Here is a 24,436-nt window from a genome sequence, read left to right on the forward strand (position 1 = left end):
GTTTTGTTATCACCTTGTACAATACATAAGTAAACTTTACTTTTAATTTAATTATACCTTCTCGTATTCAATGCTTGAAATATTATGCGTTTTACAGATAGCTCCTAAAACCTATAATGACTTTGTGAATACTCTTTTAGAAACGTTATTATGTTTATATTACAACATATAATGTGTATTGTTAATTTTCAAGATGATTGGAATGTTCCACTGTAATATTTTACCCAATTGGAGATTGAATAATGTCTTTATAACAATATTCTAATGTCGACTGCTGCATGCATAGGTGTATATTCAGTTAGATATGAGCATCTAAAGAATATTTCAATGTCCTACGCATCAGTGTATATCTTCATTCTAGGCTAGGAGGTTAACTTGGACATATCACATGTATGTACATAGAGTTCAGTGCGCGTGTGGGTAGACTGTAATTTAGGTGTGTTCTACGCCTTCGCGAAGCAGCTCACCATAGAGTGAGTGTCGAAGACATCGCCGAGCAGGTTACGGTGTTTGCCTTTTCCCTCAAGAAATGATTGGAGTTACCGAAACCTATTTTGCCTTTTTATTAGAGCTATTCAACCGCTGCCAGCTGAACAGATTGATCGTGGTGGCATGTCTGCAGCTTGGAGCTCAGTAAAGCGGAACCTAGCTGGTCTCTGGGGCCGACTTGTGAGTTGCGACTGGAAGCCGATGTCTCCGTGGTGGTTCTCCACCCGGTAGTTGAGCAGCACCTTCAGCGGAAGACGAGAACAGGCCACAGTGAGGATAGTCGTGCCTTCTTTACATCAATGTCATCAATAAGTATTGTAGCATTTTGCGCTGATAAATCAACTTATCATTTTTTTACGCTACAGTTGAATTTTTACTGCGCGCATATGCCTGTAATAATCCTAACGAGAACGTCTTGCCTCCGGTGTTGCCTGTAGAACGCCAGGCAGAGGGGCATTACAATACTAGTTGGTCGAATATTGAAGGGAAACATCCAAGGTGGAACAGGCAAATAATAAGGTGCTAATTACTCTTGAACTTCCATCCAAGCACAGCAAAAAGGCTACAAAGGAAATCTGTACAGCTTATGGGTATCGTTCAAGAGGAAAGTATAACACAGTTGCATTTTACGTGTACTAACCTATGCGGCTGAAACGTGGAGGCTAATGAAAACGGCTGTACTTAGGTTGAGGACAGCGCAGAGAACTATCGAATGGAAAGTGGTAGGTGTAGCATAGGCGTAGAAATAACTGGAGTTACTGACATTCTAGTGGAAATCAAAGAAAAATGAGCATGGGCAGGACATGTAATTTGAGGAGACGATAGCCAATGGTAGCTCAGGGTAACCAATTAGATTCCAAGGAAAGGCAAGCGTAGCAGGGGCGGCAGAAGGTCGGGTGGGTGGATGAGGTTAAGAAGTTTGCAGGTGTCGATTGAATGCAGCTGGCATACACCTTGGTTAATTGGAGGAATATGGGAGATGCATTCGCCCGCAGTGGGTAAATCCGGCTGATGATGATGCATTGCCCTTAACGCTCACCTGTGCGAGGAGCGTGCACAGCTCCATCTCTGCGATCCTTCGTCCGATGCACATGCGCGGACCGGTACTGAAGGGGAGAGATGCGAAAGGGTGCAGCGTCCACTCTTTTCTCTCTTCCTTTCCGGTGGGGCAGCGCATCCAGCGTTCCGGTATGAACTCGGACGCCCGCGTGAAGTTCTCCTCCAGTCTGCCGGACACGAAGAACTCCGCCCGTAGCACAGTCTGCAAAGTACGAGCGCCCCCTCACACACTGCGCCTCGTGTGACACTTCACTTATTGCAATACTCTTAGCTGCTCAATTTGGTTGCTCACGTCGTACATCATAAATGCAAAACAGAGGGACAAAAAGTAACTGCCCGGCGCACTTCTTTTAAAGCCTACCCTCCTCACCGAGCAAAATTGCAAATTTAAGAAGAGAAAGAAACATAGCTTAACTCGGGCAATAATTCCATGAAGTCCACATCTGATGCGTACTCTATATTCACGCTCTGTTCATTTGGTTTAACCTAAGTCTTGTATATATTGATGCCTGACCAAGTCTGTCATTACTGATTACCTGTGCAGAGTTACTAATGCATCGCTAATGCCATTCCTTTCCTTTGCATTGAAGGGGAATTATGTTTGCCTCCAGGATGTGATTTTGAACACGCTAGTGAATTCCGATATAACTAAGGAATGTCACAAGAGCCAAAGAATCGATTCAAGAGCAAATTGACGCTGTTGTCATTCTCTCTTTGAGAATTTCGTTAGCCGAGCCGTTCAATTTCATTTCGGGTGTCTAGCGGGAAAAAAGAATATCTTTACACAGCTCATTAGGATTTCGACAGTTAATACTAACAGTCCAATTAATTTATTACTTGCACCCGCACGACTTGTATTTTTATTACTTGCACCCATACGATTTTATTCACTTTTAAAATTTTTTATGCAATTTCCTCGCGTTTTCGCTTTAATAGTATTAAAGTCTCACGTTAAGAAATGTATTTCTTCCATTGGCTGGAGCATGTGCAGTGATCCCTCGTCATAGCATTGTCCACCGAGTTTCGTCTTGTGCGGGATATGGCCCATAAACAGCTCTCGAGTCTGTATAGTCTTCCCTACACTTTTCCAGCGCGAGCTGCCTACTGTGGCCGGAGCCGCTTCGAACCGGTCGTTCGGTGCATCGTATGCTTGCGTAGTTTCTAACAAATATATGAGAAAAAAAAAGTCATACATTTTTCGGGATCAGGTAGCCAGACATCACAACATCGTGGTCTAGCTTCCGGTGGACCGTTGATATAATGGGGTAGAACCTGCAAAGTAAAATGTAATTAGGGGATACTAGTGAATGCCTTGTAATAATCGTTGTTATGTTCTCTTCGTAATTTATTTTTCGGCCTAATAAATTATGCTGTAACAGCACGTATTCATGGGATCGCTTGAGGCGAGGGAACTTTTATCAAGCTGTGAAGGTATAGGCTCGAGGACGTGTAATGGTTGCCCTCTGCGCGTAGCTTTGCACCTTGCGACGAAATTCAGCCAGGCTCATGTAGAAGGTAGGGTGTGTTGCTGGGCTAGTTGGTACTTGTCAAACATCGTGTAATCGTAGTGCTGGCAGACGAGGGCAAAGGGAGGAGCTGTATGTGTATACCCACATGTTTTGTATGTGTTGCTTACCCACTGCAGGCCCTTCGTCTTGCGGTGGGTGTAGTCCAGATGATTATGTATGCGTATATCCTTCCTTTGTCCTCGTCTACCAGCGCTGCGATTCCATGATGTTCACGTATAATGTTCAAAGCATCACGGACAAGGGAACAGCATTTACGGCGGAGCTCACTCAATCTATCTTGAAGTACAGCCAGACAAGTCACCTGAGGACGACCGCCCACCACCCGCAGACAAACGGGCTTACAGAACTTCCGAATAAAAATATTGCGGGCATGCTCGCCATGTACGTCGACGCCGAACACAAAATCTAAGACGCCATCCTGCCGTACGTGATCTTCGCGTATAACACGGCAGCCCAGAAGACAACCAGAGCGAGCGACCCCGTTCAACCTTGTGTGCGGCAGGAAGCCCACGACAACGCTCGACGCGATGCTGCCGCACGTGGCTCAAGACAACTTGGACGTCGCCGCCTACCTTCAGGGTGCAGAGGAAGCCCCACGACTCGTCCGGCTGCGCATCGAAGAGCAGCAACTCACCGACGCTCGACGATACAACTTGCGACGATTCCACGCAGAGTACAAGCAAGGAGACCAAGTCTCAGTATGGACGCCGCTTCGCCATCGCGGACTGACTGATTACTCAATGAGGAATTACTCCCTTATTAGAAATCTACTTCATCTTGGAGGATTCCCCTAAATATGGGACCGGACTTAGTGAAAAGTATTTACGTCGATACTTTTGACCGTACAAAATGCTTCGCCGCATCGGAAAACTGGACTATGAACTTCATTCCCGACGGTACGGCAGCATCATAATGGCGGCGAGCGCGCCCAGAAATCGTACATGTTGTAAACGGCTGAAACAGTATTACACGCGTTAAAAAATCCATGATATCAAAACTTTATCATATTTATGCGTACCGTTGTTTGTTTATTTTGGGACATCTAGGGGAGGTTTTTTTCTTTTTAAGGGGGAGTAATGCCGCAAACCATTCGAATCTTCATTGGTTCTTTTTTCGACAGCCACCGCCATGCGGCCTTATCACTCTGATTGTGGCACGCGGATCAATTCTGTATTCATTTTTTGTTCATAGTCATGATTGAGGGACGCAGCTTTATCAGTTTGTTTGTCGAGCAAGATGCACCAAGTTGTCTATCAAAAATTCCGGCCACTCACGTATGTTTCTGCAATGTTTCAGGTTGGGCTAGTCACCGTTTGCGGCTTTATCTAGATGTTTCTTTGTCGCATTTAAATTGAGCGCTGACGAGTGAAACGGGCTTTCCTTCTTCGTCAACAGCCGCGCACTATTGTTGCTATCGCTGCCGCCGATTGCTTAATTCTTTTCGGGTGCTAGTTAGCCCAATAAAGAGTTAATTCAAGTTAGCTAGAAATTCCTCGTTTGTTGACCAAGGCATTGCCACCACTACATGACATTGCACTTAATAATGCTACGTAAACGCATGAACGCCCCGCCGTGATGGCGCAGTGTTTAGGGCGCTTGACTACTGTGCCCAAGGATGCGCTCGTGTGCTGTGCGATGTCAGTGCACGTTAAAGAACTCCAGGTGGTCTAAATTTCCCGAGTCCTCCACTACGGCGTATATCTCTTAGCCTGAGTCGCTTTGGGACGTTAAACCTCATAAACCAAACCAAACCATAAACACATGACCGATCGGTGTTCAATAGTTCATCCCGGAGTGCAAAGCATTTTAAGCTAGTTGCACTAATGCCTGAGCTGCCGGAAACTAAAATTTGCGTTTCGTCTACCCCTCAATTTCACCCACGCGAACATGAAAGAAAAAATAAAAGAAACACGTCGCAGCGTCACCACAGATAACTATGTCGTCAAGAAAGCAGAACGCAAGCTTTCCCATTATGCGCTCAAATAGTCAATCATGCACTTAAACGTAGCGGGGGCATTACAGAGTCCGAAAGGCATGACATTGAATTCGTAAAGCTCGTCGGGAGTAGCGAATGCGGTTATTTCTTTGTCGGGCTTCGTGTACCAGAATCTGGCAGTAACCGGATCGCAGATCCAAGGTGCATAATTATTCAGCACCCTGAAGACAGTGGAGGGAGTCGTAAATCCGTGGCATAGGATAAATGTATCCCCCGTGCGTCGCTTCGGTGCGCCCAATGAGCCGGTGCACCCACATGGCTGAATTTACGGCAATAGGTAGTTGAGAGATTATGAAAGTGCTATGAGATGTCAACCAAATCGATGGCAAGCTGTTATGAGGAGCAAGGCTTTAAAATTATCTGTAAATTTACTCCACGCCGGGCTTTCACGTTAACTGGAATACTCACAAAGGCCGCCATCTGTCTGATAGAGTTTTATATCTATCATTCGGTGGTCCCTTCAAGAAACTCATTGAAGACGGCGCTACGTTCCCCTTTAGCTGACAGGAAGAAACTGTTATTTCCGATGTTTTTGGGCCTTTAACACTTACAAAGAGAAAACTAGATGATCCGAAATATGCTGCGTGGAAGTGCTGTCGTCGATGGCTTCGGTTCTGATAATTGAATAAAGAACGTTGAGAACAGATCCGGGGAGTAGTCATTATTTTTTTCATTTTGTTTTGCTCTTCAATGTACATTAAAATACGTGTCGTGCATAAATGGCCGTAGCACATTTATATTTACGAAACAAAAATAGTTTGCCTCGAAGCTAACTGAAATCTATTTTGACCACCTGCGATAAGGTTCAAGTCTTAACAAAGGAGTTCATTGAAACATATTAGGAAAACATATTACAATACTGCTGCTTTTTGAGGAATGCTGGGGGCGGTGGTGGTGGTAAAACTTTATTTGAGCCACTTACGTGGCTCGGCGAGGGTGGGGAAGGGGGGAGGAGGGACAGGACGGCGACAGGCCATCGGGCCGCTCTAGATGACCGGGCACAATTGGGCCACGGCGACCTTCAAGGCCAACTCCACGATGCGGAGCTGTAGCTCCGGTTGTGTGCTGGCCATGCAGCCTCCCATCGCTCCTCTGATTGTACTCCTTGAAAGGGGGGTTAAGGTTTATTGGGGCAAATTTAGTAGGTGTGCCCGAAATCAGCTTTAGTACTTGGCCATAATATTAAGTTAGGAGATTTTTCCTCTCTATGCATGAGGGAAATAAGGAAATGGGAAGGCGTTGTGGCGGTTTGAAGTCGACGCCAAGCCACCTGTTCGGTTTTGATATGGGAATGTTGAGGAGGGGGTAAATTTTGCGCGAGTTTCTATACTTCATAGTTATGTCGTGGTAGGTGAGGAGGTGGTCTGTCACACTGTGGAATGAGGGCAGGGCCGTCCACTTCCCGGTTGACGAGAGCTCGGGCTTGTTCATGGGCGGCTGTGTTGTTCGGGTGAGCGCAGTGCGCTGGACCCCAGAGGAGATTGATGAGGCGATAGGGAACAGATTGCAGAATGATAGCGACTTAGGCGTGGAATTGTTTTTGAAAAATTGGAGATGACTATTTTTGAATCGGAGAAAATATATTAGTTGAAGCATTTCTGACCAACGTTAAATCTCGCAACAGAGCAGTCTAAGCTGCGCTAAGCTTAATGTTAGTACCGTGATATCCTAGCGTGTTGATGTATGCCGCGGCAAGCACGCTGATGCTGTGTTTTACCGTTCCCTCCCACTTCCACTCTCACGGATTTCCCTCTGCGTCAGCAAGCTCAGGCGGTGAAGAGTCCTGACTGGTATGCGCGAAGCAGTTGCACACAGAAAGCTTCCGATTGTGCCCTAGAAACAGCAGTCAGAATATAAAAATCGTTTTCGCAAATTCAAAAAAAAAAAAAAATACGAATTCAGTGAATGCCCGACGACGCAAGTTCCGAAACGTACCTCAGCGTTTCCTTAATGCAGGCCTTCACGTATGGCAACTGGCTGTAACCGCTGGGTCCTCGTTCCGACATCACCGAGCACACCTCCTTCCTTGCCTTTTCCTGCACTTGCGGGTTCATTGCGAGGCAGTAGAGGCAATATGTGCCTAAAGCTGCTGTCTGAAAAGAAATTTGAAGAAAGGAGGTACATTGTAGGGTTTCACGTAAGCCAACTGACATAGCCAGGTCTCGCATCTCTAAAAGCCGCATTGCTGAAGCAAGAAAACCTTATGCTACTCCTAATCCTCAGAGAGATGCCTTAAGTAAAGGCCTCCTTCTTGCTTCCTTTAGGTAATTAGGCTACTCGAAGCTATCTTCATGCGTTCTTGCACCCCTCTCGACCCTGGAGAAGAGCTTCATTTTAATGCTGCCCCACGTAAGGCGCGATTGCGCATGCGCACTGCACTCTGTTGCTAAGAAACGGCCAGTCACACGCCCGCGTCGTAAGAACAGTCTAGGATAGGAGCAGCGAGGGTGGGAATCGCGAACGGATGACAGGGGAATGTTACTACACAAAATAAAAGTTCGCGCTAGTCACTCCGAATTTTTCTTATTGATAAAACAAAATTTGAACAAATGGTTCACGAGTGTTTATGCTAACACTCCAATTCTAAACGTATCTGATGAACTTCTTTTTTTGTTGAGAGGAGGCGTTCGCGTTAAAAAAAAAAGAAACAGAGTGTGGAATTATACCGAAAGTAAAAAAGGCACATCAGGAAGGAAGCTTTCTTTGATAACTCAAGAGGCAGTGCCCTACTTTTTGAAGCTAGATCAGTGTGTCTTAGAGCACGCAGCTGCAAAAAGAAATTTAACAATGAAGATGACGCATGTGCTGTATGTGGTAACTCCAGAGAAACAATTGACCATATTACACTCAAATGTAATGGTATTCATCCGGAAGTCGAGGCAGGTGCAGTCTCTCTTCATGAAGCTCTGGGGTTTAAAGATACCAGTGGCCGGGTGAATAAACCGGCAGTGGAAGCTAGCAAAAAACGACTGGAAGATTGGTGGCTTAAAAGCAGAAAAGTGACATAATGCTAGTAATGTAGAAACAAAAATTCAATGAATAGAATGGTGGTATAGTTAACCAATCTAAAATTATGATTTAGATAGAGGAGAAAAATGAGCATGATAGCTACTGCTACTACCCCGTTTCAAAGGGGACGTTCCTATATTCCGTTCATCCATGACGGGTTCCCTCGAACCCATTATTTCTCATATGTTACTTGAGAATTGATGAGGGGTGCTTTCACACTACACTTCCTTCTCCCATTAAAGCAGAGGGCGAGGAGGTCTCACGCAGGGCGAGGAAACATTCAGAGAAAATAAGGCTTCAGTGTTTGGGCTCAGGCAAAAAACTAAGTACGAGATAGCGAGGACCAACGGCAATAATCCATCGGCAGCATTCGCATCAGGTACAACGTCACTACAATGCCCGACAAAGCTCTGGTAGCCGATGATGAGAGCCATAAGGGGGAAGGTCGCGGTGGTGGATTAGTGAGAAAGCACTGCCTCACTATCAAAACTGCAGAATCCAGGTAGGGTCAAAATACTGTACAGTAACCGTATATAACACAGCAACGGCATAGTAACAGTCAAACGAAGAAAAGGACTGTCGGAGCGGATGCAAACCTAGGTATTTATCACCGGCTGCGAGTGCAAAACCATGAAGAGAGAGAATGAGAGAGAGAAAAAACTTTGTTTTTCGAAGGAACTTGAAGCACGCAAGCCACCGGCTCCCCGCATGATCCCACTGCACTCAAGTGTTTATGATGATCCTGAAGCTCATAACACTGGCTGCCCGACAGACACAATGTTGGCTTCAGGGGAGGGAAACATATCTCCTGCCAAAAATAGACATATTTCCATCAAACACTGGCCACTGCTTTCTTTAGTGTGTATTTCTACAATCAATGAATAATCCGTCATTCGTACTAATAACAGATTCAATTCGGCTTCAAAAGCGGCTGCATGGTCGCAGTAGGTGGCCCTTTCAGATGTTGGCCATTGAGCCAGTAATGGTGGCCTTTAGCGAGACGTTCGTGTTATGTAGCTTTTTGTTGGCCTCTCTCTGAACGACGCCCCTGACGTAGTAGTCGAGCGGATTTAAATCTGGAGAACTAGGAGGCCACACATTTGCACTGACGGGGTCGTGAAAGTTCCAGCCAATTCTGGGCGACGCAGGTGGAGTAGGCTAGAGCAGAATCAGTTCAAATACATAAGATCTTTTTTAAAAAGTCTCTATCCAGGGCTTTGCAATAATATAGAGCTATTCCACGTGCACGGCAGTACTAACGCGCAGTACTGTAAAAAGGCCACCCTCGTTGCGGTCGACAGCTAACAACGTCAAAAATGACGAAAATATTTTTTTCAACATCGTAGACACCGAATTAGCGCTAGCGAAAAGCCACCTGTCGTTGTTATGGTGGTGAACCTTTTGTTCTGTGCCAAAATTCTTTCCAAAAGACAAAAAAAAAAAAATAAAAAAACAGCATTCGAAGCGCCTCCGGTTTATTCAGCTTGCTTAGCAAGCGCTTGCACCGGAGCAGTTGATTATCTTGAGTTTTACCGGATAAGAGTTCCCATGTCATCTTGCAATAGCGCCCCTTATAATTATATATGAATGATGCTTCAAGTCCTCGTGCACAGCAAACCTGATAGTCGACTCTTAGATTTCAACCTGATTTGCAATGGCCATCATTGACTTTCTTGAATCATCACTGACGACGACATGCAGCCGCTGGAGAAAATCAGGCGTTCTGCACTACCTAACCGCTGACTGCGTTTTTTTTTCTTTTCGCCGTGCACTGATGTCACGTACACGCAAAAGCACGTCGGTCCATTCCGCACCTTGTAGATGAATGACTTCGCTATGTTTAAAAAGGTGGTAATTTCCATGTCGCTGTGGTGTGCGACCAGGCACCGAGGACTGCACGGTGTTTAATTTCCTTTTGTCAACCTGTACAGTTCATTTTGGATCGAACTAGGCAGTAAGAATGATAAGGCGTCAGTAAACCAGAAGCCGCACGACCAGGTCGATATGGTGACGCTGCTGGTGCGGTGGTAAGGAAAAGTATTCTCAAATACCTCACGCAGCCGTACATAATACAAGACACACAATGAAACACATACAGCATAGCAATTGACTGTACAAAATAAATGATCCTACTTATACAATATTGTCTAAAGCGGTTTCTAAATATTGGCTGCCAGCAACAGCATCGATCGCTATTTAACTCATTCTAAAAGAAACAAAGCATTCGCTCTGCATAATGGAACACCAATCGTGCTCTAACCTCGATGATATGAATTTGGGAGAGAGATCAGTTTATCACGAAGTGAGGTATGATGAAATATGTTGTGAAAAAATGAAAGCCCAAGGATTTCATGGCGAAGTGCTAGAGGAGACAGATTAAGGCTTTATTTCATTCTGGATATGCTAGCAGTTTGGTTACCATTACAAAGAATGTAACACACACAGCTGTTCGGTACCATATTTAATGAGTGAATTGAGTTTTGCTGAAAGGGATGCCAGTTGCACCATATTCGAGATTTGAGGGGACTAGTAATTTATATAATTGCAGTTTCATAGAAGAAGGTGCTTTAGCAAATTTTTTCTTCAAATACCAAAGCCTACAATTAACGTTACAGATTACGTAAGAAGTGCGTACGGACAGGGTGAGGTTTAAGGTAGTGTAGATACCAAGATACTTGTAAACAGGAACGTGATCCAGAGGCACAACGGCGTGATTCTCAATTCTGGGTTCAGCCATGGTGGTGGCTTTTCGACCAATCGAGCTCTATACGATATAGCGTAATATGAAATATTTACTTTAGGACCATGAGCCGTATTTTAGCGATTTGTCATGGCTAGAATTTTTTTATGGCTTTGGAAAACTCACAAAAATTTGACTAGTTCTACCTGGGTTTAGCAGGTTCTAAATGCTTTCGGTCGGTTCCATCTCGTTCTACTTCCAGCTGTTTTTCAGGGAGGATCAGCTGGTACCAGCTGGGACCAACTAGCTTTATTGGGTTGTGCATTGATCACAGTTGGCACCAACTGGCCTTAGTGGCCTGTCCGCTGGCGCCAAGCGAGACCAACTGGACTTCATTTTGTAGTCAGCTGAAACCATCTCGCACGTACGTTCACCTGGCCTCACTTGGTAATTGCATTATTCCAGCTCTGACCAGGTAGCATACGCCTCAGCTAGAGCTGTTCTTGAACATGGTAACTGCATAACTAAGTTCGGGCATTTAATTGAGCAGGATTAAGGCTGCATTTCATCCTACCTGAAGTTCATTATGACTAAAGTCTCAGGTTTTCTACCACAACTGCCGTTTGCTCTATTACTTTATTCCTTTGATTTCCCGTATTAGTGCTTAAATGCACATTGAGTTTTTAAGACATTACTCTGAGCAGAGGGCATCAAGCCCGACAAACACTTTGCACTTGTAACGGCCTACATTATGGGAAACTCGCGGACAAGAGTGACCAAATCTGTAAAACAGTAAACCAAATTTATTCCGAAATTGGCACACCAATCCTTATCATTAGTTACACTTTCTTTTTTGTAGCATAGCACAGAAGGCCAAACTCGCTGCAAAACCTTTATAAGGAAATAGCTAGATAACTACAGTGGCCACCTGTGTTACATCACAGGCAAGAAAAGTGTGCAAAATATTAAAATAGCTGTAATTATTTGATTTGTTTTCGTCTGCTTTCGTACATAAAAAGAGCGGATGGAATATTTTTAAATGAAAACTGAAAACTGCTTTTGGTGACGATTAATGAAAGCCTTCAAATCATCGCATGAAACTTGCATAAAATGTACTTTTTTGAGTCATTTAGCGCGCGTTCGCACTAGATTTTACAATGCATGTAGCAAACTGGGTCTCGCGCATCGTCCTTTCAGCTTCCTCCTCTATGGGAAACGGCGAAGGAGGGGTGAAGCGAAAGTGCAGAGGGGCACATGAATGCAGCTTATGATTTTTTAGTGAAAGGAGCCAAGAAAAAGCGTGCGGGGGGGTACGCGCAGGTGAGCATGGCAATGCGATGATTTTGCGCCGCGTTGTCACTGCGAAGTCTACAGTGACGTGAACAGATCATGTGCGAGCTCTCTGAGTGCAAATTAAAATTACACAGGTCTTTAAGTTATTATTTCAGATGACAAGCGCGAAAAAGTTTCTCATAGTGCTGCAGCAGTCAATGCACGAAGCAGTGCGGATGTGACACTGTAGTTAAGGAAAGACGCATATATAAACATCGATGTGAAAGTTGGCAGATACGAGAGGGTGCTGCGTCCCTTTATTTTTGCTCCGTTTAGCGATTTAGGCCGCATAGAAGAAATGCTGAGTAATTGTGGCTCTTTTTAGACACACGATACGTCTTGTCCTTTGTCTCTCGCCCACAGCAATCTGCGGCGCATCGGATCTGTGCCACAAGCTCATCCCAGACAGTCACTGGATGCATTTCGTCGCACGCGCCTTTATAGGCATTTAGAGCGCAGCTTTTCGGCGCCTGTTCCTAGGTTTCGCGTCGTCGTCGGCCGCGTCAGCCTCGTAATTAGCTCCGCCCTCCTTTCATCCCCCCAGTTCGAGCCGGCGCTTCGGCAACCGGAGTGTCGCAGGAAGAGGGGGGGGGATGGTACACTCAGCGGCGAACGATGGAGGCAGGAGCGCGCGCAGCAACCGGAGAACACGAGGTAAAGAAGGGGGGGGGGCGCCGGAGGCAGCGCTAGCAGCGACTGACTGATGCCGCTGACACCGCTAGCGAGTCAAGACAACGTGACTGCGTAGAACACCGTCACCGCCATTCAGAAAGAGGAGGTGGAGTCCCTCTCTTTCTCATGGCGGCGAGAGTGCTCTCCGGTTGCCTAAACGCCGGCTCGTTGTCAGCGGATGACGGTGCGTGCATCCCGTTCTCACTCGCTTCACTCGCTAGTGGCGTCAGCGGCATCAGTCAGTCGTTGCTATCTATCTGTTCGTCGCGCAACGTTCCTATGGGCCAACGCGCTGCTTCCTGCAACCTCCCGATAACTCAATTGCTCTCTTCATTTCTCCGACCACAAAGCTTCTTTCATGACAGCCAAGAACTATTAGTGGTGTGTTTCTTGAAAGAATACGTCTGAAAAATTTAATAAGTTGTCTGTAATGGTACCTACGTATCTTGCTCGAAATAGTTGCCTCAATCTATCGAAAAGGTGAAACAGCTGATGAGCTGCGCTCAAATTTCGTATTAGGAAGTAACATAATCGTGGGCAATTTTTTTTAATATTTGGCTCTGTTAGACGTAGCTTTTGACCGAAGTGAAGAGTCTAAGAGGCCTGCTTCTGGAACCATTAAAGGCAGTGATGTCGAAAGGAAATTTCGACTTCGAGTGTCTTGGAAGGCGGGTGCTGCTTAGGCAGCTACGCAGCATATCCCTGCAGCCAAACGAAAGTCAGCAAACATGCCCGACAGTTGAGTGCAGAGAGGACTTGCTCGCATTGCTGCCTGAGAGTTCACAACGGCGCAGTTGTTTTGAGTGTGTATACGCAAAAGGCGGGGTAGCAGGAGTGGATACTTGGAGCGTGCCGTTATTAAAGCGATTAAGGAACGGGTTAAACGGGTAGAGATTTAATAAGTCACACGACAACATTCACATTAAGTTTATATGAATTTCGTTATTAAAACCACAGGACCAAGCAATGTTCGTTTTTGAGACTGACAGTCCCAAATCGATATCCTTGCTGTTGAGAGAAATTTGCGTCTGTGGTTGAACATTCCAATGGCTGCCTACATTCGTGTTGATTAATAGTGCACACTCACCGTTTCAGCACCAGCCACGATGAAATCCGAAATGAGTGTAAATACCTCCATTTGGTTCAGCTTCCCTACACGCTGCAAATTTGCGAGAAGCGTATTGTTCTTCTCTGTACTCTTGATGGCCTGCTCAGCTGCTGCCAATATCAGCGGGAATAAATACCTGCGAAATCATTATACACGCACCATTTCACGTGTGTGAAATGTTTAGTAAGAAAATTGCATTGATAGAAATATATGCCAAGCAGTATGTCATATGCCCCCTCATTATTAGATAGATTAAGTAATAAGCACTGTTTTCTTCTAGAGTAAGGTCACATTTCCCGTTTGTGCGTCGTACGTGTTATTGGCCTCACACAGCAGGCGCCCTATGCTCACACTTGCTATTCAGATTATAATACACTCATGCATGTCGCCATTTGTCGCATTGACTGGAATTTTATTGACTGAGTGGTATAGCAGGCCGCCGACCACATTCGTACCATGGGGGCCCACCGTCGCATTTCGCCATGAAGTTTCCAAACTGTCATTCTCAAGATGTAGCGCCCTGAAGCTCAACGGCGTCGCTTCCTAAACCTTTTCGAAGACAGCTGCCATAGCACACGGTGGGTTTCTAGAATTGTAATCTCCATCCGGCTTATATTTTTTCTGCCTGCTTGTGGATCTCATTGTATAAGCTTACTATTAGAAGCGACTAATTTCTTTTGCCGTCTAGTCTGCCACTGCACATAAGGTTACAACGTGCGAACCCCGCCGATCAAATATTAATGCCACATACATCACGTCCATCTGGTTTTTCTGTGCTATATCCCCTGTAGATTACCTTTTTCAATGGTAGCAATTGCTTGCTGCCCTCTGCCCTCTGATGCCAGCATGTGTACTCAATTCAGCAGAGATAAATGACTCGTCCGAACAAAGAGAAGCATCGCCCACTTCACAAACCGCCCGTACTCAGTGCTCGACTTGGACTCTAGATTTCAGTTCACAATGTATGCATTGTGAGCGTTTGATTCTATTTGTATAACAATGAGCTTCCTCGTTTACGTCTCATAGCATTCTTGGGCGACGTGTGCTAAATGGCCTCATCGGAAGCAGTGACATGATGCGGAGTTCTTCCTGAAGTGAAGTGATCTATTCCAAGCACGAATACCTGCTCGAGGGGGAGGGTGAAATTCACAGTAAGCCTGAGGAGGGCCATTACCACTGGGACACTTGATACAGCTGCACAGCATATCTTTCCTGGCGGAAAAGTGCGCTCCGCAGATACATTATGGGCTCTTAAATCTAGGTTTCACGCCTTCGGTTTCCTGTCACTTCCTGGCCACATGGTCGGCTACCGCGGACACATAGGCTTATCTTCAAAGCTGTATCCTTAGGCGCAAGTTCTTAATCTCCAGCCCTTCCTCACCGTGAAGGTGTGATCGCCCAGTCTCCTCTCATTTACGCCCGTCCCCATTGGCTACACTCATACGGAACTGCTCTCCACCACCGCAGCTACTTATGTTAGTATATTAGTTCTCAGCGAACGTTTGTTTCTACAAAGAGCGACCTGTCGAAGTACGTCATTACGCAAGACCTTTTTCTGTTTTTGATCCACCGCAATATTCAAATATTCTCCTATTGGACTAATTTCATAGTGCTGAAATAATAAGAATAACTCCGAAGTTGGTAGCCGACCTGGCACCAGAATGCTTGAAGTTCTTAGCCATATCGCACATCATTTTATATCCAGCTGGGCTTAATCACAGCTCTCTCACAACTGCTTCTTTGAGCCATTTATATTGTGGCACCCGAAGAAGTGCGATCGCTACGACAAAGACGACTGTGCTGTTGTGACAGCCACGCGTGCTGGTTCCGCTGCTGTTGCGCTGCCCTGTGCCGTTGCCTTGTTGACCCGAATTCTCTGTTGCCATAGAGTCCCTGTGCGCCAGGACGGGATATTGGTGGAGGTTCTGGGTGATGATTCTTATGCACTGCACCCCAACACGCAATTCGAAACTAGTATTAAGTCCTGGCCGCCGGATGTTCTTGGAGTCGGCAGCAGCACATGAGATCCGCGCTAGCCGACATCAGCAAGGCCAAGCTCTGGAACCTGGGCTCCTCAACGATGGGAAGATGCCTCGGGCTAACGTCACCATGGCCTCCCAGATTCAACAGTTTGACAATGTGAATGCGACACGGATAGTCTACGTGCCTGTAACACCAAGGACTGTCGCCCCGTTCCGTGGCGATGACCTGGATGACGTTGAAGACTGAGTCCAGCATTATGAACGTGTTTGCCACAACAAGTGGACACCTGATCAATGTCCGCAGAACATTTACGTCTCACTGGAATCACCGGCGAAGTACTGTTTTGAGAACCACCAGGCTTCGCTGACGTCTTGGGAGACGTGCAAGAGCAAATTGGTACACACGTTCGCGAACCAGCACCCACGACAGCATGCTGAAGAGCTGCTACAAACTCGTGTTAAAGGCCCAGCGGAGAGCGTGAGAAGCTTCGTCGAGGACGTTCAGCGCTTAAGTTCTCATGCCGACCCTAGGGCTACAGATGAGAAAAAGATACACGTCTTGATGAGAGTGGTAAGAAATGAGATCTTTGGTGGACTTATATGAAATCCAATGACTACAGTAGCCAGTTTAGTCACAGAAGCGACTGTACTATCGATCGTGCGTTGGTAATAAGGAACAACCACTTTCAGCGATTAGGCAACTGTCCGGACTTATAGAGCCTTATCTCGTCTGGTTCTGGCATTGCCGATGTTCACGGAATTATTCGCGAAGTCGTGTGAGAAGAGCTCTAGGGTTTTTTCACCTTCATAGCAATGTTCCCTAGCAACCATTGCTACAGCCCTTCGGGAAGAAGTGCAACACACATTGGCTTCAGAAGGAATACCAGTTGTTACTCTATGCAAACAGGCGACGGCGAGCTATGCCGCTACTTGCCATCGGCCGCCTCCCGCCCCTCGCCAGTACCCACGGGCTGAGGATCTCGGCCCTCAGCGCAGCGAATTTGTGCCGCAGTATGAACCACCCACGGAGCCGCTAGGGCGAAGGAAGTCCGACATCTGGTGGACCAATGACAGGCAGCCGTTGTGTTTTCACTGCGATGAGCCGGGCCACATACATAGTCGCTGCCCGTATTGAGAACTCGGCCTTCGGGGATTCAACCGACATGATCTGCTCCCCTGTTACGGTTAACAGCCGCAAGAGATCCAGAAGTATCTTAGAAGTCCTCCATCGCCGGTTCAAGCACCACGTCCATTGCGCTCATCGTCACCACGTCGCCAAGTTTCTCTTCCTCGCGGGTCTTGCTGTCAAAGCCTGTCCCCTCTTTTTCGTCCGGAAAACTGAGTACGGCGACGCGTGGTGCTGGCGTTGACGAATTCAGCCGAAGCGAAGAGCCTCCATGTAGGTTACAACGTAGCGCAACGAACGAGTGCACGCTTAGGGACATAAACGGGCTTGCATAACGTTAAGATAGCAATCAACGGTCACCAAGTAGCCGCGATCGTTGACACCGGGGCTGATTCGCTATTTAGAGGAGAATTTTTCTGCTGACTGTGGAAAGTGACTACTCCTTGGCATGGTCCTCTAATAAGAACGATGTGAGGTCACCCTTAGGGAAAATGCACAGTCTGCATCTAAATTCATGGTGAGACGTGCCCCGCGAATTTTGTGATCTTGGAGTATTGATCTAAAGCTGTTATTTTGGGAATGGACTTTATTCGCGAGTATGACGCAGTGATCAACGTGGGGCAGAACATATTGATAGTCCGGACGCGTTCTGTATCGCCAGGCCATCATGCAGCGAACCGAGCTGTGCTTCGAGTAGACTCCAAAAATGTAAATTTGCCGCAGCTGTCGACAGTCTTTCTGCCTGTTCGAGCCGATACATCTGTTTGGGGCGAAGGTGTCATGGAAGGAAATGTTGAAATGCTGCTTACGAGGGGAATTGTCGTTGCGAGTGGGATAGGAGACGTTAACGAAGGGTGGGCCAACGTCATCGTGACCACCTTAGGAAGTAGTCACAACACCTGACGAAAAGGAGTTATAGTTTTAAATGAAAAATTGGTGACATTCACGAGGCTGCTGCGATTCTTGAGCAAGACTTGTCATCCGGACCACAAGGAAAACAGGCCTTGCAACTTAACCTAGATAAAAAAACAAGTTCTCCCACACGCGCGATCTTCTCGACCTTTTACATCGCTACAACGATTGTGCTGATGATGATGGTATGGCCCAAACCCTGTTCAACGGGTGATCAATGTTGGTTCTGGATCAGGCCTACAAAAAAAGAACGTTGCATACAATGCCAGTGCGTTGTTCACAATAATTTATCGTCCAGACGTCCCCGCCACCAGTGCTCAAGGCGTCATTTGATCGTTTTCACTGCCTTGTTTTTCTCATTGCGTCATGCACTTTATAGCGCAGCCCGAGTGCTATCGCCAGCATGTCGTCCGTGTCCGTCATGGCGTGCGTGGTCGGAGGGAGTTGTGGCGATAGCTGTCGGCCCTCGAACACAATATGCTGGATCGACTCCTCAGGAATAGGACATCAGGGGCATGCCGTGTCCAACCAAGAGGAGAACTTTGCTCGAAGTGGTCGGGTGCGCAGCACGCCAGCCTTAGCCTCGCATAGGAGGCCACTTTCAGTGGTGTTATCGTAGATGGCCTCCTTTTTAATCACTGTTTTGATGGTGCTGTAGAGTGCTAGCAACGACATGCTGCTTCCCGTCGCCACAAAGCCGTCTCAACTTCTTCGATTTTGTCCCACACGTTTCGGCGCCAGGTGGGTTCGTGTACCATTGTCAGTGCCACTGCGGGTATCCCGAACTTTGCTTCGGGCTGCTGGGTCCGCTTGATCCACCTAGTGTGTAGGTATTGTAGGTGCACATACTTGAAAACCTCTGTGGCCCTCCTGCCGTGCGGTAGTGCGCTGTTGTCACTCGAGTAAGAGCTTGGCCTAGGCCTCACGGGCCTCAAAAGTGAGCCAGCCGACGTTTCTTTGAATAGCAGCATTAGGGCGAGCAGCACGGCAGCGATTCCATGACATCCAGGGTTCGCCACACGCCTGTTACAATACAGAGAATTATTGTGGATGGCGCAACACATCCTATTCGCCAACCGCCATACCGGGTTTCCTTGAAAGAGAGAGAGAGACGTTACAGGAGCAAGTGCGTGACATGCTAAATGATGAGGTCGTCCAGCCTTCCAATCGCCCGTAGACTGCACCTAGCTGTGTTGCTGGTAAAAAAAAAGACCGGTCGTTTCGGTTCTGCGTACGTTACCGGATACTCAATAAAGTAACAAAGGATGTATACCCACTGCCCGGAATCGATGACACCCTCGACCGACTCCATCACACCCGCTCCATCACCACGTACAGCACCACCGTGGCTGGGTAAGCAGGCCGGGAAATCAGAAGATAAGGCCGAACCTTTTTTAGAGCGCAGCTCTTTGGCGCCCGTTCCTGGGTTTCACGGCGGCGTCGGCCTCGTAACCAGTTGCGCCCCCCTTTCAGCCCCCCAGTTCGCGCTTCGGCAACCGGAGCCTCGCAGAAAGGGGGGGGTACACTCAGCGGCGGCGAACGATGGGGGCAGGAGCGCGCGCAGCAACCGGAGAACACGAGGAAAGGAAGAGGGAGGGGGGGGTCGTAGGGGGTCGCCGGAGGCAGCGCTAGCAGCGACTGACTGATGCCGCTGACGCCGCTAGCGAGTCAAGACAACGTGCTGCGTAGAACACCGTCGCCCCGTGGGGGCGAGGGTAGCGGATCACGGTGCGTGCATCCCGTTCTCACTTGCTTCACTCGCTAGCGAAGTCAGCGGCATCACTCAGTCGCTGCTATCTGTTCGTCGCGCATTCTTTCATAACAGCCAAGAACTGTTAGTGGAGTATTTCTTGAAGGAATACATGTGAAAAATTAAAACAAAAATGTTGTCTGTAATTGTACATAGTGTCTTGCTCGAAATCTTTGCCTCAATTTATCGAAAAGGTGAAACAGCTGATGAGCTGCGCTCAAATTTCGCATTAGGAAGTAACGTAATCGTGGGAAATTTTTTTTTCTTTTCAGCCCTTTCTTGAGCCAAGCATGCAGGATTTGTTGGGAAAGACCATAAAAGACAGGAAGAAATGAGGCATTACCCATATGATTCGTCTGCGCGCCGTATAAAGCGTCTGTACATGGGCGTCGGGAAGTAGCGGTAGTAAGGAAACTTCGCCGTCAGCGTGTTCAGCATGGAGAAGAAATCTTCAATGGCGTTCATTGCGTTAGCTTCCTCTGAGTGCGGGTCGAGGCCGCTGTCCAGTGTTCCCAATCTTTTATTGATGGTGTCATGTACGCTGTGTGTTCCTCCAAGCACCGGGAGAACGAACGATCGGCTTTTGTGTATTTGTGTATGCCGTGCGCCTCGCGAAGCGTTGGCGGACTAAACGCATTCCCGAAAGCAGAGCAGCGACGCGGCGGTGGGGACCGGAGAATCGGCGCCGGGAGGACTGCAAGGAGGAGAAATTTATGGGCTCCCGCACTGCCCGTGTCATCCGAGCTGGCCGCTGCCCGCGGCTGGGAGCGGGAGCCTGCAACGGTCGCCGGCTTCTGGGAAGCGTTCGAACCTCCGAGGTGTTGGGAGCTTGGAACGCGAAGACAGCCGTGGACCTGGCGAGGAGGACTCTCGGAGGGAGAGAAGGATCGGAGGGAGCACGGTGGACGCAACGACGAGAGAGGACGACAGGAGGAACTGAACCGGAGTGTCGTGCGGAGAGGCCGCACTCCGAGTGATACGTGTCATATGCGCGAAATATGTAAATAAATTCCTAATAATCAAGATATGCCAAGTGTGGTCGAGCTTCGTCGGGGAATGCCAGAGGGGTAGAGCAAGAAACCTGCCTGACTGGCGCAGCCGACAGGATCTCCGACGTCAAGCGGAACCGACCGGGAACCGGACGGAGGATGTGGGCCCACAGCTGAGCGCGCACCGGGGGCGTCGACGAATTTGCAGTCTTCTCCTGCAGCGCAAGTCTGGACAGGTGGGTGTCTTGTTGGCTCCTGTTTTGAGGGCACTATGGCAACCATGGGATATAACTTGCGGAGTCGCGAGGCCGAAGTAGGGGCCCGAAGCGAAGAGCGGGAGAGGCAGATGGAGCTGGCGTCGACTGCCGAGGTGCGAAGCGTCAGCGAAGGGTCAGTAGTTTCCGTCGCTGACCAGACGGCATTGTTACAAATGAAATTAAAAATTGCGGAAACAAAATTAGAGCACGCAAGACTGTCTAACAACGGCAGTGCCGGTGCTGCGCTGATGGCGCCTCTGAGCGCGGAGGAAGATAGGAGGCTAAAATATACAAACATGCTGAAGGGAGTGCTGTTAGACATGCCAGCGGAAGAGGCGCTTGTCCCAGGCTGGTTTGATGACATTGAAGCAACGCTGGATGCCTACAGCGTCCCAAATGAATGGAGAGCAGGCTTAGTATTGCCCAGACTGAACGAAAAGGCTAGGGGACTGCTCGGTCGGCTCTCGGCGGAGAAGCGCAGGGATTACGCAGCGCTCAAAGAAGCGATTCTCAAAGGGCTCAGGCTGTCGTCAGCTGAATACAGGCGACTTTTTAACTACTCAAAAAAGGGTTCAAATGAATCATGGGACCAGTTCGCAACGCGACTGCAAAATTATTTTGCCTATTATTGCAACAGTTATAACGTTACTTCCCTGGAAGAGCTGCAAGAGCTCGTAGTGGTAGACAAATTGAAGGAGATGTTAAGTCCCGATGCCCGGGCCTTTGTTGTTCAAAATGAGACTACAGGGAAGGCAATGCGCCCGGATGAAGTGGCCAACCTCGCGGAACAATTTGATGAAAGCCAGATCGCTAAAGACCCTAATAGGAGCACAGGAGAATCGGTGGGTGGTACAGCGAGCCCGGTAAGGAGAGAGAGAAAAACAACTGACTCGGCTAGGACGCGCTATGACGATGCCAGACGATCGGCTCCATATGCCAGGGCACGTAGGCTGTGCTACGGGTGTGGCAGTCCTGATCATCTTGCCCGCGAGTGTCCGAAACGGCGGTCAGCACAGGCGAACCTCGTGCAAATGACAACAGATGACGGAGGTTTGGTGGCGCGTATTGCGGGAACTAAATTCCGGAATGCAAACGTAAATAGTGGAAAACACCCGTTCCGCGCCCTCAAAACGATCGCACTCGGTTGTGGAAAGGCCAAATTCGTGGGGCACTTGGATTCAGGAGCGGAGGTCAGTGTCATCAGACGATCGATTCTGGGAGACCATGTGTCGCTTACCAGTTCAAACGTAAAATTAACTGGTGCGTTTGGGGAGCAAGTACTGGCAGAATTGGCATATGTGCAGTTGAAACTGTTGGCTACCCCTAAAGACGTCAGTGTAGCCGCGGCTGGCACAGAAGTTTTGTGTGCTTTGACAGATAGATTAGCCCCAGGGATAGATGCACTTATCAGCCCGGGCACGCACGCGCAGTTGTTGGGAGAGACCGCAGAGACAGCGCATCAGACCACGCCAGCGGGCAGCAGCGGTGATGAATTGTGCGGAGTCGTGGCGGCGACCGGCGTCATTACTGCGACCAGTAAGCCACGCGGTGCTACTGAAAATGACGTTCCTCGCAGCGCTGGCATGGACTCTATGCTGAGAGATGTACGGAAGCAGGTCGGAGCGGTTGGCCACGGCGCGGTAGAAAAGGATGAAGTGAAGAAAACTGATTCTGACATGTTAGATACTGCGCCAAGTATCTGTGCAGTGACAGGTAAGCAGGCATCCAAGGTTGATGCGATCTCTGGTGATGATATACATCCGGAACGGTTAGAAGGTGCAACTGTAGCGTCAGTAGGAGTGACCGCACTAAGCCGGGAGAGCGACAACAGAGAGGAGAGCATAGACGCAGCTGGGAATGTAACAGTCAGCACCAAGGCTGGTGACGACAAGGCCGTTGTTGAGGGTAGGCGGCGAAAGGGAGAACGAATGCTTCTTGGTCGCCTTTTTCTGTTATTTGGTTTTTGTGTGTCCGCCTTGTTTGGGGTGCCATGGTGCTCTGAATATGGAGTCACGAGACATCTACCCTGTTAGAGTGCCGCGCGACCGGTGCTGAAGTGTGCTGCATTACTAGAAGTCATGCATCACAGTGGCGATGGGGGTGTCATGTACGCTGTGTGTTCCTCCAAGCACCGGGAGAACGAACGATCGGCTTTTGTGTATTTGTGTATGCCGTGCGCCTCGCGAAGGGTTGGCGGACTAAACGCATTCCCGAAAGCAGAGCAGCGACGCGGCGGTGGGGACCGGAGAATCGGCGCCGGGAGGACTGCAAGGAGGAGAAATTTATGGGCTCCCGCACTGCCCGTGTCATCCGAGCTGGCCGCTGCCCGCGGCTGGGAGCGGGAGCCTGCAACGGTCGCCGGCTTCTGGGAAGCGTTCGAACCTCCGAGGTGTTGGGAGCTTGGAACGCGAAGACAGCCGTGGACCTGGCGAGGAGGACTCTCGGAGGGAGAGAAGGATCGGAGGGAGCACGGTGGACGCAACGACGAGAGAGGACGACAGGAGGAACTGAACCGGAGTGTCGTGCGGGGAGGCCGCACTCCGAGTGATACGTGTCATATGCGCGCAATATGTAAATAAATTCCTAATAATCAAGATATGCCAAGTGTGGTCGAGCTTCGTCGGGGAATGCCAGAGGGGCAGAGCAAGGGACCTGCCTGACTGATGGCCACGAACATTATTGCTGTAAAAGGAGCCCAAACCAAAAACAATCAGCCGCATTAAAGAACGAACACTTCATACAAACATGCAATTCTCACATTTATTTTGTTCATGGCGAGAACCAGTAAGGGCCGGCGTGATTTTATCGATACCTTTAGGATTAAAACCTCGCGCTTTTCTTCCCTTAATAACTTCCTCCTTAGTGTGTGAGCCAGCTGTCCACCAACTATGTACAAGACTGCTAGAGCTCCTTTAGTCATAACGGTCATAACCCTTACCTAGACGCGTGTTATTATAGGCACAAGTATACTCGAGCCTTGACCTGCTCTGTGAACCGAATCGGAAATATCGCCACAACAACGGATAGCTGACATTGCTTTCTCTGTTTCCACGCTGCAGTGGGGGTCGTAATCTAGCAAGAAAAGAGAACGGAAGGGGACTCAGTGGAACAAATTTATTTTATTGCATGCATTAGACGAAGTGCTGGAGATTTAATGGTGCACTCTGGAACTTACGCAGGGAAGATTAGGATATGTCTATATAAGAATGAATTGAGATCTTGCGAATAAATGTTTTTATTCCACTAATGATGCCTTTCATAAACGTTCGACTGCATGAGTAATACATCTCGCTGAGGAAGTCTGGTCTACGTCTGACCCTCTCGTGTAACGAATATGCATTTTCAAATTAAAGGACCTCTTAAATTGTACTCGCGCTAAACTTCAAATGCACGAAATCCCTATATGTGGTATTTGTGAGCGCCCGAGTCAAATTGTAAAGCTTTGCTTGGAGCTATAAATTTCAAATCTATATAAAAAGTGCTCCTGGCGACCGTTGGAACCCTTTAGGGCAATAAGTCCGCGTGTGCAAACCCCTCCGAAGACGT

At 48.1% G+C, this 24,436-nt stretch overlaps 1 protein-coding gene across 1 annotated transcript in view; it reads right to left on the reverse strand.

The window, feature by feature from the left end:
* Positions 1-550: 550 nt before the first annotated feature.
* Positions 551-24,436, reverse strand: part of LOC146174607 (putative cytochrome P450 301a1, mitochondrial) — a 71,086-nt gene continuing 47,200 nt past the window's right edge. The window contains exons 5-10 of the mRNA XM_084585417.1: positions 19,988-20,185; positions 13,854-14,010; positions 7,009-7,166; positions 2,742-2,820; positions 1,529-1,750; positions 551-731 (exon numbers count right to left, since the gene is read on the reverse strand). Coding sequence (XP_084441543.1) covers positions 576-731; positions 1,529-1,750; positions 2,742-2,820; positions 7,009-7,166; positions 13,854-14,010; positions 19,988-20,185 — 970 coding nt within the window. The 3' untranslated portion in view covers positions 551-575. The remainder of the gene's footprint in view (positions 732-1,528; positions 1,751-2,741; positions 2,821-7,008; positions 7,167-13,853; positions 14,011-19,987; positions 20,186-24,436) is intronic.

This window comes from Amblyomma maculatum, chromosome 11, assembly GCF_055883805.1.
Source record: "Amblyomma maculatum isolate TAMU_Amacu chromosome 11, ASM5588380v1, whole genome shotgun sequence".
Taxonomy (NCBI): domain Eukaryota; kingdom Metazoa; phylum Arthropoda; class Arachnida; order Ixodida; family Ixodidae; genus Amblyomma; species Amblyomma maculatum.